The 26788-nt window shown below is 43.9% G+C and overlaps 1 protein-coding gene across 3 annotated transcripts; it reads right to left on the bottom strand.

The window, feature by feature from the left end:
* Window positions 1-2926: 2926 nt before the first annotated feature.
* Window positions 2927-26435, bottom strand: LOC136718061 (hepatocyte nuclear factor 1-beta-A). Of its 3 annotated transcripts, none has more exons than XM_066695681.1 (10): window positions 25813-26435; window positions 21796-21995; window positions 20730-21003; window positions 20236-20474; window positions 12222-12382; window positions 9812-9953; window positions 9118-9309; window positions 8604-8722; window positions 8141-8185; window positions 2927-5815 (listed from the first exon to the last, which is right to left on the bottom strand). In XM_066695681.1, the coding sequence occupies exons 1-10, from the start codon at window positions 26184-26186 to the stop codon at window positions 5795-5797; spliced, it is 1767 nt and encodes a 588-aa protein (XP_066551778.1). In that variant the 5' UTR covers window positions 26187-26435; the 3' UTR covers window positions 2927-5794. The 3 variants fall into 3 exon arrangements, with proteins under 3 accessions (XP_066551778.1, XP_066551779.1, XP_066551780.1); XM_066695682.1 differs by having other exon boundaries at window positions 20248-20474; window positions 25813-26434; XM_066695683.1 differs by lacking the exon at window positions 8141-8185.
* Between the last annotated feature and the right edge of the window lie 353 nt (window positions 26436-26788).

Genomic DNA, 26788 nt, shown 5'->3' with positions numbered 1-26788 from the left:
ATCAGAATCTGGCTGAAACTAACTGTGGCCTCCTATCTGGTATATGTGCAAGACTGAAAGACAAACAGAGAGAGCAAGAGAGAGACAGTCATTTGAATCCTGGGTGCATGGGAGTCTGTTGATTGTAAGGACTTGCTGCCATTTGTTTTTGGTGCCCCAAAGGTACTTTGAATAGGATCACAAACAAATCGGTCAATTCAAATTTCTTGTGGACTTTGTGGACTAAGGAGAGGTATATAGGTATCAGAATGAGTGACCAGACACTCTGAGACAGGACGGGGCTTTAAACATTTTAAATCGGCTTGAATAGTTGATTGATCTGATCAGGAGAATAAGAGCACATAAATTTTTATATCCCACTTCTTATCAACTGACATATAAGTGACAAACATTCATAACAATATCATAGCGAGCCACCAAAAAAAAAAAAAGGCCCTATGAAAAGATAGCCGAGACATGAGTCATAGTTTAGTGAAAAAGTGCACTCAGGCCATTGAGAAGCAATGCACTCGCTGACACCTGCAACTCACAAGCGTCTAAACAAAGCAATAAACAGCAGGAAACAGAGGCACATAAACTGAGAAGCAAAGTACGCTGCATTGATGTAGAAACAAATACTAAAGCTGGGTAGGACAGGACTTGATAGTGGGGACATCGGAGATGGGAACGGGGAGATACTTGTGCTTTCTGATGAATATTCTTGTCTCTCTCTGTGTCTGTATATGTACAGATTCTTGGGGAAAAAACTATTTATCACCTAGTAATCTTATACAAACAAGCAGCCATTTACTCCGCTTCGAAGAGTACAATGCCAGTGAACTTTGCCTCCTAGGCAGTATTTGCCGCGTTCCTGTCATAAACAAATGCTATGCAAAAAATCGCCACCTCAGACAGGGAGCAACGGCCTTGATAGACTGTAGGAGTACGAGCTGGTACAATCGCCCCCCCAAGCCCTGACTGGGGAGGGCTGCTTCACGACACACACGTCTCTGCAGAGCACATTTTCCAACCGTGTTTTTTTTCAGTGTTAATGGACCTCCCAGTGCAGCTCTGGCCAATCTTTGCAGGCTTCTTTAATTGGACACTTTCGCAAAGCCTGGTTTCATGCAACAATCGAATCAATTTCAGCCGCCCTCGTTTTGGTTGCAAACTCGACAAAATCATTGCTTTCCTCCTGCTCCTAGTTTAGGCAATCAATAAGTAGGCCGTTTTTTGGACACCCCTCGTCTTAACAGTTGCCCTTTAGACTTTAGAACAAGGATTTTCAACCCATTCCCGGATAAACCGCTCTTTCTTGCAGTTTGACCTTTGACCTGCTCTCAAACACAGGACACCTTAACAGCCTAATGCGCCCAGCTAGGCATGCTTTGTCCGTCTGCTTTAGGAAACGAAAAGCTCAGCATTACATCAGATGCAACAGGAGCCACAAGAGACACAAGTGTGTTGTTGTTGTTGTCGTTTCGGTGCTTCAGAACGTGGTGCCGGGCGCTCGCGTTCAAGAGAAAAAGCGCTGCCCCTCATCCGTGTAACCCCAGTGGCCGAGGACAGACGCAGGGAGAAATCTACTACTATATGTTTTTGATTTCTTGTCATGGGGGGAGGGTCATTTAACAAGGAAAAAAAGTGGTAGAATGAAGAAAACCCTTTTTTTTTTAAATAAAACTGTCCTGATTTGACTCCAATTAAAGGAGAAATAGATGCCTCCCAGGCTGCCCGGGCACAGGAAATGAGCTGATTGGGGAGCAAGGGAACGCATGACTAAACAGAGTGGAGTGAGGGAAAGAGCTGAGGGCCCCCGACACGTAGCCCCCGCCCTGGACAGCTGCTCGGCTGCCTCCGCTCTCATAGCGACTCCATTATTGCTGGCCCGCTGTCTGGGCTGGGGAGGGAGCTGGCCGCGGCGCTGGACCCGAGTTCTCATATAAATTACTTGTCATGCTCAGCCAAGGGAATCACGGAGAGAGACTTTACAGGGGAGCGTCTGTCGCTGTCCGCCTCTCTCTCCTGCGCACTCCGCGCCACATTTCTCAGGCTTGAAGTTTTGAAGTTCAACATCTAATAATAATAACACTGATACTACCACCAATAATAAGACGTTGACGCGGGGGTACTTCTGGAGCATAACACTGGGATGGGTCAGCGTGTCACAGCTGGAGGAATCCACCCTGCTTGTCTTTTGCGTGAGAAATTGACACAAAAATACATACATACAGAGATGTCTTTAAATCTCACAACACCTTAAGACATGGGGACAAGAAAAGACTTAAACTAGTTCAAATCGGCACAGTTCAAATACGTAACTAGCCGAGCTGAGCTGGACAGAAAACAAGAAAACAGGATCCAGCAGATGAGAAGTGCCTGCTAATTTTATAACAAAGGTCTTTGGGATCCTTCAGATTTGAATCAACAAGAGAACAGTGTTTTGCGGGTGGGGAATCTACCCACCATGGTATCCAATCAGAGTCTGTGTGGCAAGATGTCAAAGTGCCCTGACGAGGAGTTTTTTTTCCCCCCGGTAGGGCCACATCAAACAGCACTTTGTCCAAATGCAAAGAGAGCGGCTTTATAAGGGGTAATAAAAATACAGATTTGCGAAAGAGGTGCGGCCCACCCTCGCTGAAGAATGTCAGTTTTGCAGCGCACTGTGCCTGTGCTCTGTTACACCTTGTTCCCACCAGCCGCTCGGCACGGCACGGGTGTCTCGGTGTGGTCAGCAGATAGCAAAGACAAACAGGCTGCATGCTTTTGTTGGGGGGGAGTGAGGGGAGGTTGGTGACCCGGCTAGGAGCAGGGATTCCTGGCGCTTTTGACCGAGGTGCTCATAAGGAAGCTGGAAAAACAATTCGGCGTAGTCGCTCGGACCAACACGGAATTCCCTGCATACCATATTATGCCACTACAGAGTGAAACATAACTGTTTAGAGGGAAAAGGGCAAATTTCTGAATTTATTAGCTAACAGCACACCCTGACCCAAGAAACAGCTGCCGTACGATCATTCATGTCACAGCTGCCTGGCCACCACACATAATTCGAGGAACTCTGGGAAATACCAAACACAGAAAAAAGACTTTTCCTGAAAATCAAAACAAGGTTATATTATTCACACAGAGAACACAGATCAAGTTTAAAATCTGAACAAATATTTGAAGAACTTGATAATCAGCGATGTTGCATTATTTATAATTAAGAAATATTCATATATCAGTACCACAGTAGTTTGAAGGCAAGTTTTGAAATATGCAGTCAAAATTTAAATCTTCACCCTCTACCAAGAGAAATGGATTAAAAATGTTGGCCCACACAGGGTGTCCACTTAGGAAAGGGAAATGTTCAAATATTCAACACAGAGAAGCAGAAATGACAGAATTTTTTTTTTTTAAATAAATAATCACAGACAGAAAATCTTTCGTTTTCCGAAAAAAAAGTTTACTTGAAATATCCACTTTACAACAAAAGTATAAATATGATTTTAAAAGATTGATTTCCATTTTTTTTATACAAAAATAATACATCAAAAGAAAATCATTTCTGGTGTTTTGCGTTTTCGTCCTCTAGGTATAAACTGAAATCCCCTCTGTGTTCTTGGCAGTGGGTGTGTCTTTGTACATAAAACATTACAAAATATGTAGCTATGACCTTTTCAATAGTGGCTTTTGTACAACAGAATATATGTATTTATATATAAAGTCAGGGCACTGTAGTGTTTAACTACAGGTCATCTAGAAAGGATCTCAATTTCAAATGCATCAGAACCATTCTTTCCCATTGTATTTACAAGCTCTTTGGAACGTTATGCACTGGAACAAAATCAGCCAACAACAGGTGAATTAATACTGCCTCATAAAAAAAGCATTACATTATTTGATTGTATCCAGTGAGCACTTTACACGTCACCCCTGGTCAGCTCAGGGTTGTATATAAGTAACACTGTTTGTCACAAAGATGTCTCGTCCAGTTACAGGACAGCTCTCAACCTCCTGGCGAAATTTCAATTGAATTGAAAAAAACACTGCTGTACACCAGTTTGGTCCAATATATATAAATATACGATAAAAACTATTCAACTAGTGAGGGGTCAGAGAATAAGTCCCAAGGGGAATGTGTAAAGGGAACTGAGAAACCCCTTCAAAAGGTTTTAATCCTCAGTTGTTAAATGCTCCTCTGAGTTCTGGACAAACCAGAAAGTGAAGTGAAAGTGTTTTTTTATGATCAAAAAAATACCATCAATTCAAATCAGCATTAGGGGGTGATATGAGATACAAAGGTGCTGTTGTTTAAACTCAGCTATAGAAAAATATATTATATATTATGAGGATTTACATTCCCTTTGCTTTTCCCTCTCTGATGTGGGGGTGCCTAAGCCTGAGCAGTATCATCTCCCTGTTGGACACCTCTAAATTCACTGAAAATGCCACACAGGGAATAAACAGATAAGCCCCTGTTTACTCCATTACAAACAGAGACAGCAGTGCTTCAGAAATACCAGGGTGTTACACACTTCAAACCAGGAGAGCTCAAACAGGCCAAATAACCTAATGCCTTTTTTTGTCATCCTCTCTTTTCTTTTTTCTTTTAAAAACACATATATGGAAGACTCTTTACAACAAAGCAGATGCATCAGAATGAAACCAATGGACGAACACTTGGATCTGCTGCAGTTCGCACCTCAGGCTGGGAGCTGGGGCGGTGGGGGAGCGGAGAGGTAGGTAGGGAGGTAAGGAGGGGGCAGGGGCTGAAACATGGGTTGATTGTCATTCAATAAAGTCTCTTTATTCTTCTTTGTATCATCATCATTGCTGTCATGATCATCCGTCACTTGTCCCACCGGCAGTGGGTTGACTCTCTTGTCCCTTCAGAGGTGTGTGTGTTAAGTCTCCACAGACCAGTGTAGAGATGCTCCAGCTTTGCACAACTCTAGCAAAGGGGCTTTCAGGCTGAAGTCCAGGCATCAGAGTGGGAGCTTGTCCATCTGTAAATTTTCCCCTCTTCCCCTTAATGCAGTCAGTGAGTTTGCTGCTGTTCTGGCACCTTCTCCGAGTCAGGCCAGTATCGCCAAAAAGCTTAGCCGTGGGCTTTGGGAGCAGACCCACCTAGACAGCAGTGCAGTTTCCTCTTTGACCGATTTGTCCTTATTATTCACCACAGCCACTCCTGCCCCGCCCAATGCTCTCTCTCTCATTTCGCGTACGTCTTTAAGTCTCCAAGCGATGCCATGTCCTCGCACTGATCTTTTTTTTCTGGACACAACTGCAGAGGCCCGGCAACCAAGGAGGTGACCCGGGCCGGGTGTGGGAGTCAGAGACGCAGAACCCGATCTCAGACGGAGGAAAGACAGCTGGAACTGTCATCAGAGATGTAGAGATTGTAGAGATTGTTTTTCCTCGTCTTCCACTTGATGAGGAGAAATTTGTGTCGGCATGCTTCGCTGTCCCAGACCAGATATCTCCAAAACTTCAGCTACGCACCGCACAAAGACACAACAAAATAGAAATACTGTGTAGGAAATGCAGGCTTCTCCAGTTTGTTGATCTCTATTGCCTATAGGTGTCCATTTATTTATTTAGCTTGTTTTTTAAGAATTAAAAATAGTTTTTGTTTGTGTGTGTGTGTTTGGGAGTTTGGTTGCTGTCCTTTCTTGTGTAACGGCAATTTGTTGAGCGACTGTCATCAGCCAATCCGCCAGCTCCACTCGTTAAGGGTTGCCACAGTTACCAAGGTGATGTTGTGGAAAGCGTGCTCCGGTTGCTGGGCACGGAGGAAGTCGGGTGTTCGGGGGAGGAGGAGCGGGGGGCATTACCAGGCTTGTAGAGGACACTAAAATGACAACGAGAGAGAGAGCGAGAGAGAGAGAGAGCGTGAAGGGTTAATAGGGATTTCCAGACTGCTCCAAATGCAATCAATGAACATCCAACATTATTTTCTGTAAATTTAAGTTTCACAAAATCAAATACATTTTCTGTTTTCATTTCGGCCTAATTTCACATCAGTATTACTGTCAGCTGTACCATGAACAGCAGCTCTACACCTGACCAAATACTGTCGTTTTCCCTGTCGTGCCATTCTCCTTCCCCACTTCCAATTGAAATGTCTTCCTGGGTGACTTTTTTTTTTGTTTCTCTCTGGGGAGGGGAACCAGGTGACCCTTCAGTGACCCCCTGTCTGGCAAACACCAATACCTGATAAGGTGGACGCCAAGAAACCTGCACACGATCATTAGGACCGGGTCTCTGGGGAGGAGGGGGGGATGCAAATAAAACAGGGGGCAATAAAGCCTAGGTTGGTCAAGAGAACAACCTCCAACCTCCCCCCCCCACCGCCCAAACACTACATCCTGATAAGGTGCAGCGCGCAGATGAGAACGAGCCCCTTCACGGGCAGGTAAACACTGCGGAATGCTGGGAAGCCCACCTGCCGTCCCATTCTACACATTCCACATTCCGACATGCATTCTACTGGACTGACCCCTGTAAGATACCACTCCAGACTCACTGGTCAGCTGGGTCTTATGGTCACTGGGACTCACCCACAGCATCCCATTGTTTTATCAATCTTGGCTCTGATAACCACTCCACACCTCATAACTTTTAACAGTATCTTGGCATTAAGCAATGCAGTTGTGTAATAATAATAATTATTATTATTTATTATAAGTCCCTAAAGACTGCATGTATACATTTTCTTAGTCATATACTTAACTAACTTCAAAATCAAATCAATACTTGTTATACTTGTTATTCTGTGGATTCATTACAAATATGCTTCCTCAAGAAAAACAATTTATAGTAGCTTCTTACAGATGATGTAAGATGGACAATTTATACTGAGATCTTGGTATGTTCTTTTAATTCTTTAAATTGGGGAGGGGACTAGTATTATTATTATTATTGCTACATCAATACTCCAATACAAATCTTAACTGTGCTGTAGAGAAGCTGTTAAAACAAATCAACACCTCAATAAATATTACGTTAGTGATTCGTATTTTTTAAAAGATGAGCAAAGTGTCTTGCCACACACAAAAGGAGCAGCACGGCGGCGAGATTGTGGAGGCAGTCTGGAGTTAGTGTTGTTTCTTGCATTAAAATAACAACCCAGAACAACACCACAAAAAAAAAGAAGAAAGAGAAACGGAGCAGCCCGGCCTGTGTGGAGCTGGGAGTGCAGCCCAGCAGCGTGGGAAATTGGGCGTGTGAAACAGGCGAGCACACTTTGCTGGCGTTTCAGGCTAGAGCGAGCACTGTGAAGCCTAAAGTGGAAAGGGAAGAGCAGTAATTACTGGAGACTGCCCTCCTCCTCCCCCCCACCCAGCTAGTCAGCCCAGCGCAATGCCCTATCAGGGGTTTGATTAAGCTGGGAGAGCATTTCCTGTTCTCCCGTTCTCAGACCGTCAACCCAGCGCCCCCCCTCCGCCACCCTTGTACAAGTCACCTGAGCGTGAGGGGAGAAAGCGAAAGGAGGCGTAATTAATCAAGCGCAGTTCGGGCTGAGCGCTTGGCAGATTGATTGATAGGGGCTTTCAAAGGAAATAGAATTCCGAGGAGTATCGATGCGCCCGATTGGGCCACTGATTGAGATTTGCGAGACAAAAAGAGCAAAGAGAGTGAGGTCAGTTTCAGTGCCAAAATCCTGACAGATTTCTCAAATTATCTTGTGGGGCTGCTTCAAAGGACTAGCAATGCTCCCTTTAACGAGAGAGAAGATCATGACCTGCAGCTCTAAAGATATTGCTTCCCCAAAATCCTACAGCTTCTGCACAAGCCTCACAGACTCCTCTCAGCTCTCTCTATAGCACATACAGTCACATTCAGAGCCCCCGTCACACTAGAAGAAATCGGCAGAAGTCCTTTATGTTTTGCACACTTCACTTTCCATTTCAACTGTGTGACAGGGACTGGAGTCCAATCACTGCACTAGAAATGTGACTTTTGAACTCCCCTGTTAAAGCAGTAAGGGACAAAGTATAAACAGCAATGGTGACAAAAGTTAAAGGAACTGAAGTATTATTTGGTCAGGTGGCTGTGCTTGGGAGCTGAGGACTGATCCTTAAAAGCATCATGAATTGTACAGTGCAACACTTATTGGTCTGTTAGTATGCTTGTTTATTGTACTTCATTTTAATTATTTAAATATAGTATTTACCCAGGAAAGACCCCCGAGTTGCATCATCTTGTTTACAGTGGAGTCCTAATGCGACAGGAATTGAACAAGTCATCAAACACATACAACAGACAAGAGCATTTCTACAAAGCACCTGTCTAGAGTTAGTCACCGCGGGGAGTGTGCCGAGAGGTCGAATCAGTCAGTGGATTAGTAGAAGACAACTAGAGACTCCATTGAAGGTGTTGAGATTGTGGAGTTTAAGCTACATTCAACTGTGTGTTTTCTGTAGAACTGTAGCATATTTACCAAAAAATAACCATCCATGTTATTTTATTACAATTTGAAATTAATAATAATTCAAAATTAATAATACAAAAAAAAAAAAAAGATCACCAGTAACAGATTAAAACCCGCAGGTATTTTAGGGCGAGAGAAAAGAGTGTGCAGATGTTTATCGTGTGAGAGAGACAGAGAGGGTTGTGGGAGAGAGGGCGGGACTCACCTGTTTGCTGGATGGCATGGAGGTGAGTGTGCTGATGCTGCTGGCGTCGGTGACCACCATGGCCGAGGGGAACCTCGAGGGGTGGGAGTACTGGGGGGGCTCCTGTTTGTGTGAGTACACTGCCAGGACAGGGCAGAACGGGAAACAGAAAGAAAGGGGGGAGGAATACATACTGTCAATCACATCACTCTTTCACCTCTGCCTGACATAGAATAGGGACGTTTTCTTTAACTCCTGTACCCAGATTCATAAAAACATATATTTAAATAATATAAAAGCCCCCCCTATCAATGATCTTAATTTGAAAAACTGAATTCAAACCACTGTCTGGCCCCACTTTCGAATAGATCATTTACCAGCTACAAGATGTCTCATATGGGTCAGAGTTCCTATGCGCTTGGGGACTGTATGGGACACTGAGGGGCCACAGTGTTTATTGCCACTGCAGTGTGCGGTGTGGGCAGAGCTGTTGACAGTGGCAGTAGTGTGTAAGTGCGGGCGGCGCCGGACTCACTGTGCGAGTTCTGCAGCTGTGTGACGGTGGCCATGAAGGGCTGCTGGCCCATGTGTCCGGGCGACTGCTGCATCAGACTCTGCTGGTGGGGGCTGTGCAGCTGCTGGGGGAACTGCACAGGCTGCAGGGCGGCCAGGCTGCCCGCCACGCTGTTGATCACCGGCACGCTCTGCGCCTGCGACGAGTTCAGACCTGGGAAGGGGAAGACTGCACTGAATCATTTGAGCGATAGGATACCTGCGGGCAAAGTGCTGTTCTCGGTTACATCCATCGGTGCCCTTGCTGCATATCTATCGATGGCTAGACGGATTTGCACACATACAGTTATCATTTGGCCCAACTTTGTGAATGCCAGCAGAGAAATAAATAGTTTATAGTTAGATTGAAAAGATTAACCTAGCCTGGTTCGAACTGGATTGACTTGATATTAAAGCGATTTTGGTCTTGTAAACACAAATAACACTTCTTTTTTTATTAAATAAAAGTGATTTAATTATTTTTTATCAAACCACACCACATCAAACCACTTTAACACAGGGATGATACTCAGGACAGATAACCCAGAGGATGACCGAGACCTACTGGATCTGGGTCTGAGCCCCTAGGGGATAACACAAGAGCTGCCAGAGAGACGTGGTCAACTGCCAGACAGGGCTGCGTGGCGTGGGCATGGCAGGGGGATTAACAAGCTTACTCTGTGCGATGGCCATGACTCCGGACAGCGGCGCCATGATGAGGTTCTGTGTCTGCTGGTGTCCGTGGTGCGAGGACTGCGACAGGCTGTGGATGTTGGTCAGGGTGCTGACAGGGGGCAACCCACCTCCTGACACCGAGATCTGGGGAGAGAGACGCAGGCAAGGGTGGGGATTACACACTGGCTCTACTACAATGCAGGCCCAATATACATTGGTCCGTGTGTCCTCAGGAGAGGTTTAAGTTTCCTCAAGTGTACAAATTACGAAAGTATTTCTCTTAAAATGTTAATTTAAACAGATCAACTGTATTCACATCTGAATACGTGAGACATTTCTAAAACTGTTGAAAGCTACTTGCTCTGCTGGGGGGGTTAAGATTCATGCTGAAAGTGTTCCTATGGCTCCAGGCTTTCCCCAATTCCCCTGTACAGAAAAATGCGATTAAGTGGGGCCTTTGGGATTGACACAGATTAATAGCGAATTCATTGAGAGTTACTGTATGAAATCCAACAGTAAAACTTCCTCCTTCCAGGCCACAACTAATGTGTAGCAGGAGTGAGTTTCGGCAACACAATGAACTTCTATTGGTGAGGTAATTTCTGCCCTTGAACAAAATAAATAAAGCATCACAAAGGAGCGGGCTCAATATCACCCGGCCGTTAGTCACGATCTAGACGTTTGTTTTGTTGATTGTTTTTTCTTGCTGGTGGACCACAATGAATGCTGGGAATGTACATTCACAACTCCAGCACTGAGCTCTCACTGATTTCAGACCGAGTTTTTTGTTGAGTCGCCCTGACAGAGCGAACACGTAACCTGAAGTCCAAACGTCCAGCTCCTTTGCGTCATATTTAATACCTACGGCCCCACAAAGCGAAAGCGAAGTGTTTACTCGCGTCTGGTCTGTTTACCTTCCGAATACTTTGTGTGAGAACCTTTTACTCCCCCATCCCCCCTGTGTGGGAGCGAGTGTGTGTGTGTGTGTGAGAGACAGAGTCAACAAAACAGCAGCCCCGGCTCCAGGATTTTTGCAGGTGCTGCTCTAGTAGGCACACTGTATGCAGAACTTATCAAAGACCAGGAGACTACAGCTAAGCACACCATAGATATGGGCCTGATTAAATATGCAGCAGCTGCCATGACATGGGTGGCAGTGCAAGACAATAGGCCAGATTGGAAACAAGCATGGTCTTTAACATAAACAGCTGTCAGTGCTATGTAGCTCTGAAGGCCACCAGCATCTACAGCAGACCAGATACACAAAACAACTGAAGTGAAGTTTTTCCCTCCTTGATCGTAGGGGTGTCGGCACCAGGTATCTTAACACACTGAGGCCAATACACTGGTTAAGTGGAAAATTTCTCTATCCAACTCTTAACATGCCCATGACTTTATGGTGCAATGCAGCTCAGATCAGATCTTTACTGCCCAGAGGATCTCCGTCATGGGAAACGGTCAGAACTAGTGACCATCACGGAGACTGAGCCCTGCCCGTCTGGAAACTGCAGCCTATGACTGTGAGAAAATGACCTGCAGGATCTGCCGATGTCATATGAAAACATGTGACCAACGCAAAGAAAATGTATGATGTTCAATATTAAGCTCAATAATGCCCTTTTCTGTAACTGTCCTGATTCAAACACAGTCCTGCAATTTGAGTTGCCGTATTTGCTATACAGAATATTTTAGTTCACTACTTAACTCTACTACTTAATTATGCTGGTGAGCTTTGTGTTTTGTTGCACACTGTGTAACATCTGCACTGTGTAACCGTTTACAGGCCCTTGCACAGTCAGAATACAATAGAGTTTTATTGTGCATCAACGTGTATAAAAAACTATACAAAAATGAAGGATAAATAGTATGTTTTTTTCCCAAAAAACTTGTTGAATACTTCATTCCTGTTCAAGCAGGCAATCCCAAAACCCCAAAACATCCCATTGTGTGCTTGCCTTGCTATAGAAAGTAATAAAATAGTGGGGGGAGGCAGCACACTGTTTAAAAGTGTTACCACCACCTCAAAAAAACTTCTTTTCTCTCTCTAAACTAAGCACCACATTATCGACCTCTGCTGTCATTACAGAGGAAAAACAAATAGCGCTCCACCCACCCCGTGCTCTTTACAAGGTATTTAATCAATAAAGCGAGAATGTTCCTTTGTCAGGTTTATTGGCTTTATAGCTACATGTGGCCCGTTTGGCTGCGGTGAAGGCTGCAGCCTGTTCCCCTCTCTGGGCTACGCTGCCGGTTTCTGCACCGGCCTCTAACACAATACGCTCATTGTGTGTGTGAGAGGGAGAGAGAGAGAGGCTCTACACTGCACTGGGCCTGTTGTACGGCTGTTAAAGGGGCCACTGGGAGGCCCGTGTTATCTTATCAGCCCCTCTCAGTGGGCCCAGGTGTGCTCACCATTTTGGCGTCAGGTGACAGCAGGCTGTGGCTGGGGTCCAGGCCGCCGGGGGACACCTGCTGTAAAACCGTCTGGCTATTGGCCATGGCGTTGTTGCTGTGGTGACTGATGGTTGTGGAGGAAGTGACCTCGCTGGCTCCCTGTTGGCTGTATCTGACTCCTGCAGAGAAGGGAGGGGTGGGAGGAAAAGGAGAGGGGAAATAAAAATCAAAAAACAAAGTATTAGGCCCTGTTTGGTAATGGCAGTTCCAAACATGACATCAACGTTATGAGGAGGCAGAACGGGCTTTAAGATTCTTCAGTTTCAATCATTCTAAAGATAAGAAACGGGTCTCCTGGCTGCCTGACCTTCCCAAAAGTAACAGACTGTACTAACATCCCAACGAGGAGGGATTCACAGGGCCTTTACAGATGGGAGATCCTGTATTAGAATATACTCGATGTAGATGTGACAGGAAAGACCTTGCCTTGCTTTACAGGACATCCATATGACTGGAAATGATTTGATCGCGTTTCCCAAAAAGATTGCATTCCGGAGGGCAATTTTTACACAGTTTATATAAACCCTTTCAAGGTCACACATTACCCGTTATACTAATGTCTGTGCCAACATCAAAGGCCCAGTTCCTGGCGTTGAGCAGCTCATGAAAGAGCCCTGAAATTGGTCAAACTGCTACGCAACAAGAGTCTTATCTGCTTTCCCCCCTTTGCGAGTATGGGAATGTGCTGCAGGTACACAGTCTGCCCTGACAGGTGGGCACACACACAGTTCAAAGGGGTTCGGGGCTGTCAGTGCCTCCTGCTCGGCTCGGATCAGACGGGGAGAGGGACATAAACACAGCCAAGGCCACAGCAGCCTGCCCTCACTTCTCAGGTCAAGCCAGTTCCATCAGTTATAAAGCCAGGCCGGAGCCGGCGGCGGCGAGGTAAAGGAGAGAGGGCAGCTATAACAACATGGGTAAATACGCCAAGACACCAAGCAAAAGAAGATAAACTGCGGGTGGAGACTGGGAAAATCTACTGCTCCTGATAACCTATAGACCCACCGCCGTGGGATTTAAAACACGCTGCTTTATGATTTATAACAGTTCGTCGATTTATTTATTTCACAAAATAGGCCAGAATAAAAACAAAATGTGATCCAGTTTGAGGATTGTAATATTTGATTGACCAAATTCCCTGGTTGAAAACGCAATCGAATAACATAGCATTTATATGTTTTTCAAGTTCCTGGGATTTCCATGAAATTAGAGTAATCAGTTGTTATGCCAGTAAGATACCAAAGCAGCATTTAGAAACCGTCAATGAGATTCAAGGTTTGGTCAACATTCAAGCGATGTTGAAATGTTTCCACACTAAATTTCCCTTTTACCCTTCTGCTCACGATTGGGAAAAATCACAGAACAGTGCGTTTCACAGAGGTAGACGTTTGGGGTTTTCTTGGTACTATATTACTATATAACATGTGTGATCTCCTGATTATGCCTCCCTGTACAACTACTGTTGAAAAGCTGCCGTATCCCCGTCTCGTTCTGGGAGGAGGCCCTGTCAGAGCCTGTCAGGCACGGCTCCTGAGAAATGGAGCTGAGGTTTATTGAAGTCTCCTCGGACCAGAGAACCCGGGGCGATAAATCACCAGCTACCAGCAACCTTCTGTTCCCCTTTTCAGAAATCTGCAATAACCCTGAGCTTTTTGGTTTTGGATCACACACAAAGATCTTTTATTTTTACTTATTAATTTATAAATAACAATTTAACACATACAATATAAATTACCAAACGCAAATCCTGAGCATTGTTTCTATATCCAGAACTATATGTATATCAAAAATCCTCAGATGATTTGGAATCTGAATCTGAAACCAGCTTCAGCTTCATAAATCTCACATTGACAAGTTTGTCTGCTTGGCGAGACGCTAAACACCTTCCCCCTGAGAAAGCAAACAACGGGACAAGTGCAGGGTCATGTCCACCGGTGTTTTATGAATCTTCAACATCACATTTTCTTTGTTCATATAAATCCAGCTGCATTTCCCTGTCCACTCTAACACGTTCCTTCCCTTTCTCTCCTTATCTCTTACGCTGGGCGAGTGCAGTCCACTCCGCGTCTCCCCTGGGCTTCTGGCCTCGGGAATCGTGCATTGCCCCTTTAAATGAAATGGATGTTTGCCAATCTCCAGGCCGGCATGATACAAGCAGAGTAAACATTACACAATTACAACCAATGTCAAACACATTCTTATCCTGTATTCCTAACCTCACGCAGAGAGACTCCTGCACTGGTTCCTCCTGTCAGACGGACACAGACAGAAGGACACGCTGTTTATACAGAGTAGGAGGGAGGCCCAAGAGGGGGCTTTCCAAACCTCTGCCCGTCTCAAACGCAGACACTGCCAAGGTCCCAACCTCCTGGCACCACTAGGAAAATGGTTTACGGGCGGCACTGCCCTTGCCCTAGCTTTGCAGGCTGAGCTTTTTACGTGAAGTGCTCAAAAATGATAGCACATTGCAGGAAGTGGAACTCGCTTAATGAAAGTGTCAGAGAAGCCTATATATAAAGCTGCAGGCTGCCCATTCAACCCGAGATCAAGTCGAAGGCCTTGTTTTCACGCAAGATCACTGCGCATGGCCGCAGACATTGACTTGTCCCCCGAACCCCGACACTCTCCTGCTCCTTGTAAACACCAGTTAAGACCACCGTAAAACACTTCATCGGTCCTCTGACCCGGTGGCCAAACAATGGCCAAGGGCTCATAAACAGACTTTTATTTTATAGCCGTTTCGCTTGTAAAAGTGTCAGAGAAGAGGCGCACTATTCAGAGCGCTTTCGGTTGGGCTGTAATTCACGGCTGCGCCCCCCCCCTCATCTCAGAGCCGGAGAGCCTGGCAGGAGCGTCTGCTAACCCAAGGGGGTGGGGGCGGGGGGACCTCAGCAACGATAAAATGGCTGCTGTTAAAAACACAAAGCACTAAGAGCTGCCACTTCAGACGGCGTACACACCATGATGCAACCCAGTGTTCATGCATGCTACTCTCTTGCAGTTAGTCTGCTGTGTATTGGATTGTACATTACTCCACTGTATAACTTACTTAACTGTGCCATAACAAGGATGCCAACTATATAAGGCTGCTGTAAATTCTGAAACTATTCTATACACAAAAAACTAACCTGAAAACACAGCAAACTCAGATTCAAATTCCTTTCATTCACACCCTTTCTGTGTGCAAGCTCTGCCCAAATAACCTCTCTTCTTCCCTTTGCAATACGATCTCAGGCTGCTGTGAGCTGGAGCGGGTTGCACACGTCCCAGAGTTCACCTGTATGTGCCCTGGCTCATGCCCAGGTTCCAGCCAGGACGCTTTGAACACAGCCAGAGCATATGGCAGGATTAATTACCGCCGTGTGGACGCCACAATGGACCATTACAATACCAAGCTGGGGAGCCCACGTCGAACAGAAAACCCATTACAGCGCATTCCTACCTGGGGGGCAGGGAGAGAAGCTGGGGAGTGGGAGTGGGAACTGGAGAGGGGGTGGTTGGCAGGTTTTTTAACCCTTCAGAGACTCTGTAGGACCCATGTAATATCAAAGGACTGATTACCATCATTGCCATCCCCAGGCAGAGCTCATTCTAGTGGGCCCTGCTGCATATCCCAGCCCTCCCACTCTCGGCAGGGTGTAGCTTTGCTTTGTGCCTCTTTTCTGCAGAGCGGCAGGTAGATGGTCAGGGAAGAGGCAGCTCTCTCTGTTCTCATGCACCGCTTGGCCTGAGGCTGAGAGAGGGAGCGATGCTGCATGCTCTCTCTCTCGCTCTCTCTCTCTATCAAACTGTGACTCCTTCCACTTGAAAGCTTGCCTACATGGATCATACCTCATCTAAGGGTTGTATCTGTATGCATATATCAGCAGGAACATCTAATGTTAATCTGCTGCTGAGTGACTGAACCAATCTGCTTTATTATGCACCAGACAAAGAGTAGACAATCTGCTTTTCTGAACAGCAGATGAATACATTTTTTAACCCCACTTCTATAACTGTACTATGATCATAAGGATGCAGATTCAAGCTTCCCGATGACAGTGACAGTAGGCCGATGGACACAAAACCAATGCCAGCTTCTAATAATGAAATAAACATTAACACTGCTAAATATAAAAGAAGAAGAATGCTTTTTGAGATCATTGTATCTTGTGTGCAGGAAACGCATCGCTGACTGCTCCCAAACAGGGAAGGTTAAAGCAGACAGCGCTTCCCCGAAACACAAGTGAGAAAAGAGAAACAACGGCTCTCTTATTGCTCTCCACTGACGGACAAAATGTTCCACACAACCAACAAATACACTGGTGACTGGGTCTGATGCAGGGGCCTTGACCTCTGCTATGAGGGGGGGGGGGGGGGGGGGGGAGTTTTTCTTCCTCTTCTGTAATGTTTTCTTAGCCATGTTCACCAACTCCCCCCCCCAATTCCATTAGTTTGGTTTTCATTTCCCCGCTTGTTTGTTTGTTTTAAAATCACTCCAGTGCCCTAAAAAGGCCGGCAGAGATTGTCAAATTATTTTTGTCACATGGCTGCACATGCTCAGCAAGGTACTGTAAAAAAAAAAGATACATCAACATATGACCTTTGCAATAAAGCATTCAAGCATGATATGTTTTAGCAGCACAGACATCTCAATGAACCTCTGCCAGAGCCAGGGTTGACATTACTAAGGTGCAGCTGATTCTGTTAACTGAACAAATATTCCTGGTCTAGAAACACTGAAGACAAACTAGACTACAAGCGAAGCCATAACACAAACAGGCACGGCTCAGAGTAAACCTGAATACCTGAGCAAGGGAGGCAGGGAAATGCAGAATGTGAGGATGTTGTTAATCCATGGCGAAAAAAAAAAAAGAGATGGGTATTAAGTGCCGGTCACTACTCTTAGGAGTTCAGCTGTTTTATGAACTGAAACGCAACGCTTTCCAAAACTGCAAATCTGAGTGTAACTTTTGTCACAAAGATGCATCTTTAAAATGTTAATAGTTGAACAAATAAACACATAAAATCAAGTATTTCTGTATTTTAATCCAGATTTTGAACTATGCATTGATTGATAATGGATGACCAGGTATTAACACTTAAGCTGCCAGACATGGAACGCCTGCTGCCTGGTATACATCGACAGCCTAAAGGAATTTGAACTGATCAAAAATCACAGACGTATTCATTCTCATGAGCACATTTTTGGTCCGATTATTCACATACAGATTCTGTGTTCAAATACAACATTATTTTAAGGCTGTAAGCAGGCGATATCACAATGTAAATGAAAATGATCATATTTAAATTGGAAATGGCGCCATGCAAGATGCACTACGTCACAGATGGGGAAGCGTGAATCTATATATTTGCACGCGAGCAAAACCCACTTCCAAATGCATCAAACAACAGGCACAGCTGCAAAGAAAGCAGCGTCCTTCTACCTGTGCCCACATTAACTGCATTGCAAAAGCCCTGGTGCGTCACGCTCATCAACAGAAACCTCACCATCAAGGAAAACATCTTACTGCAGGAGTTTTCCTACATCCGACCCCGTAATGACCCCTTCTGCAAAACTAGCACTCTTGTGTTTCAGAGAAAATGGGGGGGTTGAGGTCCCAGAAGCATATGAAGCAATGGGGTCATCAGTCCTGTCTGGCCAGAATAGAGCCAATATAGTAGCAGACAGCTCCTACTGCTCAGGTCTGCTCTCAGCCTCAGTGTCTGTATTGTGGCCCATAAAGGCACGGGGCCTGGTGCTCTGCCCTCCCTGGCCCAGCGGAGATAAATGAACCTGGGTAACAGTCATTGCAGTGTTCTAATACGTCCGAGACAATGGCAACCCGTGGGGGGGAGTAGTGTGGAGAAGCCAGGGGAGCCCCTAATCAAAGGCCAGGGAGATGTAGTAGCCAGGGATTTTAATTGTCAATTAAGCATGCATAATGCAGACAACGCCATAGCAACGCAATGGGCAGCCTGCTGGGGCACTATTGTGAGGCGGGGGTCCGACATTGGAAAACAGCTGATGCTGCCGGCGGGATGCTGGCAGGACACCTTGTAAGCAAGCAGGCCGTGACAGAGTGAGAGCGCAAGAGAGCAAAAGATCTTCTGCTTTCAACCCCCCCACACACACCCATCCCAATCTCCCCTTTCTACATAGCACCTTTTCCCGGGGAAAAGTACAGAGTGCTTATGCCGGATGTAAGCCACTCAAATACATATTCACCTTTCCCCTTAACTCAATTTTGAGCAAATAGCCTGAAACTAATTGGTCTGATAGGAAGCACTCAGTCTATAAAGGGCAGGGCTCAGTGGATAGAAAAGGCGTGTTTTGGGAACAACTCATTCTCTGTGCCCAGAAATAAACATGACTATACAATAGCGCTAGGGCTCAATCAGAACAAGCAAGTATATGTAAAAGTGAAAGCAAGTAAAAACTAAAAAAAAAAAAAAAAGGCAGTTCTTCATTCATTACCATGCCGAGACAATGACTGGTTTCAGTCGGATAGAATATATATGTTATTTTCAATTTGTTTGCAGTTAAGAAAATAAAGCAAATCATTAAATCCTCCAGACCAAAACAACATGTTCCATCAGACAAAATCCTGAGCTCCATCTTTTCAGAAATCTAGAATATTCCATATTATTCCAACAGGAATGCGTGCATATACTGCCTTTTCTGACTGACCAATAGATTAATTAAATTAAATTAAACAACACTGACTATCCAGTCCTGTGTTACGCTGTGTGGTCAGTCTAGCTGTGACCCTAGGTGTGTCTCTCTCAGTGTACCGAAGCCTGCGGTGGGGAAGCCTTTTCTCTGCCTGCTGACCCCAGGCCGACCCTGGGCTGACCCCAGAGCTTGTCAAAGCGCTGCTGGCCTTTGTTTGGCTCTGGAGCCTGCTGACTTTGGAGTGTAGATTGCAGGTACAATGTGGATTGTTCTCTGCGTGTTTTCAAAGGCCCCCCTCAGAATCACAATGGCTTTTGCTCAGCTCACTCACTCACTCACTCATATACTCCCTTATTGATTAGGGCTCTTTCACTCTCTCTGATCCTTCTACGTTTTCAAAAACTTTCTTTTTTTGTTTCCAATTTGAAGGGGGTTGTTTGTTGTTTTCTCCCTTCCAAGTGCTCGCCTTCAGAATAAAAATACTCAAACCATATGCTCAACGCCACCATCATGTTCTCAAGCTTTGTTCTGCTGCTTTAAGACAGAATTATTTCCATGTTGCAAAATGATTTACTGGGTGCTTCGTTCCAGTCAGCACTGATAACACGGGATTGCGTTCCCTCTTCAGAAGACTAACAGTGACTCTCTCAAACTCCTGCAAAATGTGTCCTACTTTCTGTTATAGTAATACTTTTACTGAACTATCACTTCCAGATTTCTGTCCACAACACTGGGGTTTATAATAAATCACTGACACTGCCTCTGATCTTACAGACAACATGAAGAGCAACAGAGAAGTCAAAAAATAGGCCTCCATCTCAACCTCTCTCTCTGTAGGAAGACCTGACTTCACTTGCAAAGCTGGAACACCACCTGGTTTATAGGCTGTCACCCAGTCCCTAGTTTCTGTTTAAGTACTTGTTTTATTTATTCTTTTAAGCAGAAAAAAGGTACGTCTGGTGTCGCAGTTGACTTAGCACTACCGTAGCAAACCATGCAAACAAAACCTGTGAAGCACAACTGGAAACATAATACATGTAAACATTCAAACTAACTTCATCAGCATAGTCAAGTAACGATCCATAATTTTCTCGATCAATTTCTGTGGCGTAACCTTCAACAGCAGAGTGCTAGATTGACTCTAAAGAACCCTATGGGGGGTAAAACTAGAAAACACGTTGAGTTTGGTTGTGAGGTCGGTGACCTTTGCCACCAAAACACCCCAACCGGAAGATGACCGGAACAGAAACGCTACATGTACCAATGAGAAGGTATGGAAAATTAGGTGCATCATCTCCAGGAGGAATGTGCACGAACCTGGCATCTTACTGGGTGGGGAAGCGCTGGTCTGGGGCTGGTGCGGCGAGCTGTGAGACAGGAGGGGGTTCATGCCGTGGGTTGGGGCTCCGGAGTAGGCGTCCATTGCCAGTTTCTGTCGGAAGGCTTCTTCTTTTCGTCGGTTGGCAAACCAGTTGTAGACCCGCACCTCCGTGACCAGGTTCGAGCCCAGACCGTGGGCCTTCGAGGGAGAGACGCCCCTCTGGAGACACTCGGCTCTGTTCCGGGAATCAAGAAGAAAAGATCCAGTGAGATCACGAGAAGCTGGAGAAAGCAGGTGTATATTCGCAAACGGACAGGAATGGCACGGCACAGAGCAGACCAGAGTGGTGGGAACAGGATCGAAGGATGGAAACAGTAAGTTAGCTACGCAAGGACAGAGATGATCTTCTCCAAGGAGCCCAACCGTGAAGCCCAAAAAGTAAAAATAATTCATACACTTCACACCCACCCACCACCACCGCCACACCCACCTGTTGCACTCCTCCACCAGGGCCTCCCTCTCCTCTTTGCTGGGGTTTTTCTGCCTCTCATAGGCCTGGTAGAGGATCTGTTGGGAAGCAGGCCCCCATTTGAACCGGTTGCGCCTCATTTTCTTGCAAGCGGGTTCGGCGCCCACCTCGTCCGGCGCTCCCCCGGCCGGCCCCTGCCCTGGCTGACTGAACTCTGGGAAAAAAAACAGCACCTGATCCTGATTGCCTTTGTCTGTCATATTGCTGCCAGACCCTTGCACTGCCTGGTTGAACTCTGAAAGATAAAGAAGGCAACATTTGCTCCGTGTCACAGAGGGGGCAGCGATATGACATAGAAAATATGACATGGGGGAGAAAACAACAGCACAGATAGATGTGATGCATTGCTAGGCTCACAAAAACAATAATTTACTTCACATCAATCAAACACTATAACCAGAACAGATTTTCTACCCACCCACACACTACTATATACTCAGATATGATGAATTGCTGGAATGCTTGTAGCAATCCTGAACTGTACAAATGACAGCGATTTAAACATACATTTCTATGCTTCATAGAGATCAAGCTCTGATCTTAAACAAGGGATGGGACAGCATTGTTTTAAGCAAAAAGTTAACTGATTTTAGCCATTTTTGAAAACTAAGTAAACCTGTAGGAGTGAGAGAATAAAGAACAATACATTCAATTGATTACCTACAGTAGACATAAACAAACAACCAAATAGGCTACATAAATACTTATTTATTTAAAACCCTTGCATAGTGCTTTTAATTCGAAGTGCACAGCCTGATCTGCCTGAAAGGAGTTATTTGTCATAAAAGTCGCTGTTCAGTTGTGAAGAGGACAACACTGAAAACTGGATGCGATTCCAGGGTAAAAAATGCCTGTTTTCTGCACAAGTTCAATTCATCAGTAGTTGCTCTGAGGGCGTTTTCCTTAATCTAGACCCAATTGCAAGCCTGGCTCTCCTCTCCCTACCACACCTCCCTGAAATAGCCGATTAAACCACCAAAACACGCACATTAAGCCCAACGTGAAGAAAACACAAATATTGACTTACGTCGCAGGATCTCTCGCTGCTTCCTGACGTACCAGGTGTAGAGCGCCGCCCGCTTCTGCGTCTTCATGGGCGTGCCCTTGTTCAGGTGCTGCGACAGGTGCGACTGGTTGAGGCCGGTGACGTCCACCACCTCCCGCTGCGGGATGTTGTGCTGCTGCATGTAGCCCTTGATCATCCGCGCCGCTCGCCACGGGTCCTCGCTGCGGATTAAGATCACTGACAGTCATCGTCATGGCCGAGGCATGTATGCATTCACCTGCGTTGTTCATTACCACCACCGCCACCACCACCACTACTAATGATAATAACAACAAAGATAATACACTTTCTGTTCCACATGGTATTATGGTTGCTACTGTTACTGCTGCATTATTCGAATTGGAATATTTTAGAACAGAAAGTGTATTATTATTATTATTACTAGTGGTAGTAGTAAAAGTAACAATATTAATAAAAGGCATAGAAAAGAACTAAATGTTAAAATGTGATTGACCTACCGCGTATTGAAATGTATGTCTATTGTTATCAGTTTAATACAAAAATAACATAGCATTTCAATTCCTCTTCTTTCTATTATTATTATTATTATTATTATTATTATTATTTCTATTATGAATTCTGGATCTAAGGAATATCAGTGTGATTTGTGCTTTTAATTCACAAGCTTTGACCTATTGCTTAAAGGGGCTGTATAAGGGGTCCTTAAGTACCCTAATAAATAGCCGGCCGTGAAGCTTTGTATTCAGGGAGCCAGTCAATCCCAGCAGAAAGCAGAACCTGTGGCACTGTGTTGAAGTCCTGTCTGGGTGCTGTTCACCGGGCTCGGACACAGGCCTGCTTTTTTATTCAAAAACACAGTAAACCTTCGACCCGCAAACAGAGCGACACCTGCACCGGCCGCCAACGCTCACGGCTGGACTCACTGTAACCAACAGTTTGCGCCCAATCAGCAAAACAGCACGCATTTCAAACTATATATATATATATATATATACACGCACACTTCCACAAAAGAATAATTGAACAAATTATGATATGTTTGTATGTTATAGTGTTTATTTTAATGCCGAGTGTCAAAACCCTTCTCGAACCCAACGCACTAAATCGAATGCAATATTACAGTTTTCTATATTAGTGGCTTATTTACAATTTTAAAACGCCAACTTCTCTATACCGAATGAGCAATCTGATGATCAATTACAGACTTACAGACTAGAAATACTACTGTGTTATTGCGAACCGCACATAATAGGGATTATGTATTACTTTTGATATTTTGCTCTTTCATTTTTGTAGAATTTAGCACAGCGAGATTTTTCAAACGATTTTTCTAATTTCTTGATTTAAAAAATGCTTTGTTTGGTTGCTAAAACCAAGAATTATAAAATACAGGAAGACGTGATTGCGAATTGGAAGAATGCATTTTTAGAATTAATAAAGCGCTTTTATATTCCATTTTATACATAGTGCTGGCTATAGTAGTGTCAAATAATAATAATAATAATAATAATAATAATAATAATAATAGTCTTAAATCTAAAATGTTCTAATTCTGCGCTCCTATAATTGGTCATTAGAAAAAATATGTATTTATGTATTTGTATTTCTACAAAATCCCATTTAATAATATCCAGTTGAAAGGCTACACTTGTCTAATTTTGCTGTTCTGATATTAAATATTGTGCAAACAGATATCAGTTTATTAAACCTTATAGTTAAAATAGTTACCCTGGTGTATGGCTTCCATATACATTAGGATTCAATATAAAAACGAGGACATCAATCATTCCACATGTAAACCGAGTCTTCATTCTTACTGAGAATATTATATACTACGATAATAATAATAATAATAATAATAATAATAATAATAATAATAATAATAATAATAATAATAATAGCATGATAATAATTGTACTATTATTAATAATAAAACGTACGACTAGCTGATTTTAATGAACGCTACTAAATAAATACATAAATAAATAAACGAGATTGGTGCTGTGTATTAACTTGGCCTATTTCTTCATATAGCCCCAGCGGGCCTGTTTAAATATCACACCGATCCATTTAGCAATGATAAGTGCCTATTTGTCATGGAAAATGAATTGATATTCGCCAGCGTATTGTACAGCGACCGGTCCTCCCCACCCGCCGACCAGCACAGGATAAATCTGTAACATTTACAGTGAAGCCGACACTCACCTCCCGTCAAGTTCAGATTAAGCTCTGCATTCACGTCGGTTCTAGGCGATTGCAAACCCAGACAGAAGTGTTTGTTTTGGAGAATGCCAACATATAAGACTACAGGTTTAGATGTTGGTTTATAACTTTCGACAATGAATAACCAGATCCCCATTCACCCTAATCATACGCTATTGTGTATCTTTCTGTTGATGATTTATAGAATAAAATTAATAACAACTTAACTACACGTGCTTTAGTTTTCTTTTCTCCCTCCGTCGTTTCCTCCCAGTCGAGTCCATCGCGGTTCAGAGACGAGTCAAATTGAAATAGTGATACAAGTACGGGATCTGTCGCACCAAAGTAATTCAAAACGGAACAATTCATCCCGTAGAAAAAAACAAGTACGAGACTATCTACTGGAATTATTTCTTACCATCTCATTATTTAGAAAATAATATGCTCGTGAAGTATTATTATTATTATTATTATTAGTATTATGTATATGCAATAATAATAATATATAATAATATACATGTTGGTAATGTTATCATTAAATAACTATATACAGTGATTATATATATATGCATAACAAATATATTTTACAAAGGCTACACACATTATTATTATTAAAAAATAATGTATACGTTTAACTAAAACTTCACGCCATAACTTTAAGAAGAATATCAATAATATTCTGGAAAATAAATATGAAAATACTTATTCGATAGATTTTAATTATTTTTATAGTAATAATGTCAATAAAATCTACCCAAAATAATAATAATAATAATAATAATAATAATAATAATAATAATATTATTATTATTATTATTATTATTATTATTATTATTATTATTAAGGTTAACGGAAGCTGCAGTGATTGGGTTTTATCTGTCTGGTTTCATTTTTTTTTTTTTTTGCATAAGGCGAGTAGCAGTAGTAGTTAATAATAAATTGGGTAGATCTTATTTAGTTGATATTTCGCTAAGGTAAAGAAATAATAAACTTTTTGGATAATTAGTAACCAGCATGTGAAAGTACAAATACTGGCGGGTGGTTTTAAAATTGTAAACACGCAAGTGAATATTTTGTGAAAACGCTTGTGTCAGTCCCTGGCAGATCATTTATTAATTTAGTTTCTTATTTATTTCATTTACGGGCCTCACCAAACTTTATCAACTGCATTGGAGAGCAGTAAGTATCTATAATCCCGTAGCATTTAGAAAGCTAGAATATGACAGATATTTTTTTCTTTTATTTCATATATATATATAATTATAAATACATACATTGCGCGATTGTTTCGTTTTTGCATCGACTTAATCTAAGTGTGTGTGTGTTTAACGCAGTTTATAACCGTTTTCAGGAAACGTTTACAAGTCTGACAGGAACGAAAATTAAGTTGAGCCGCCTTGTCAACTAGAAAAACATATTGTACTTGTTCGTGCCATTGGATTAGAAAACTTTGTAACGAATATAATATTGAATGCATGTGTTTTCGATAGTAACTGTAAGTGTTAATAATAACAGGCCCGTTTGAAAGATTCAGAACTTCTCGAGTCCTGATAATCCAGAGTCCAGGCGTGTTTGCAGAATAAATATATAAAATATACATTAAACAAGGTAAAGAGAAAACGAGTTTAGGTAATGTTGATGTGTATATATAAATTTAAAAGGAATAAATAAATGTGTGACACTTCTGACGGACCACAGTCATTGAGCTAGTCCACATGCATGCACCGGTGAAGTACTGAAATAAAAATCTGAACAAATTCTCCCTAAAGAAACAAGGATCCCCGGCCGATATGAAGTGTGTAACCGCAGACTCACTTCAGCATGCGGTCCACCTCCGCCCTCTGCTCCGCCGCCTCCTCCGTGTTGAGCGACTGCAGCTCCTTCAGGATCGGCGGAGTGTCGAAGTCGTCCCCGTCCTCCGAGCCCTCGTCCCCGGACAGCTTGGCGCCCTTGCCGTGCCCGTTGGTGAGCGTGTGGAAGACGGGCTTGGGGTCCCCATCGCCGCCGCTCATCTTGGCGCTGGGCGGCGACATCTGCAGGGTCTCCAGCTTAATCCCGAAGCCCCCCGGGCTGGGGTCCATGTCATCCAGGGCTTGGATCAGCACGTCTTTGGTAACTCCAGAACTGAGCAAGGCGCTTAGAAGTTCCTGCTGCAGAGTGGTCAACTTGGACACCATGTTCGCAAACATCAATAAAAGAAGGGAAAAAGAAAGAAGAAGGAAAGAAAGAAGGGAAATGCGTCGTGTGCGGATCCCGTCAGACACCTGCTCGGAGAAGCTGCTGGTGCGTCTCCCTGCAGCGCAGAATGGTTTAATTGGCCATGATGCCCAGGGAAGGCGATATAAAATATGCTAATGGAGGGGCTGGGGGCGGGTCCGCATGCAAATGGCGGAGAGCGGGCGTGTTGACCGAGCGGCAGGTAGACTGAGTCCCTCTGTTGACACTGTTTCACCGGCGCTTTATGGGCTGCGGTTATCGGCCCAACTTCAGGTGAACTTTGGACCTGCGCTGGGTAAAAGGGGAGGGCATGGAAATGTGCTGTTGATGGTGTTGATTTGTTGTTGTGAAATGAAATCACATCACACACCAGACGGCTTGGATGCGAATGTCTAATATCATCATCATCATCATGTTTTATAAGAATATGCATGCCCCCTTCATTAGAAATCAAACAGACTTGTATGGCATTAACACAGCTTGTCCTGTATTGAGGTTTGTGGAAACACAGCTCCGTATTGCGGTGCAGCGCCACTGTGAGTAGATAATATGATCACAGTAATAACAATAGCGC

Source organism: Amia ocellicauda, chromosome 22 (assembly GCF_036373705.1).
Source record: "Amia ocellicauda isolate fAmiCal2 chromosome 22, fAmiCal2.hap1, whole genome shotgun sequence".
In the NCBI taxonomy this organism is placed as follows: Eukaryota; Metazoa; Chordata; class Actinopteri; order Amiiformes; family Amiidae; genus Amia; species Amia ocellicauda.
The sequence above is the reverse complement of the archived record's forward strand: the minus strand, read 5'-3'. Positions and strand labels throughout refer to the sequence as shown.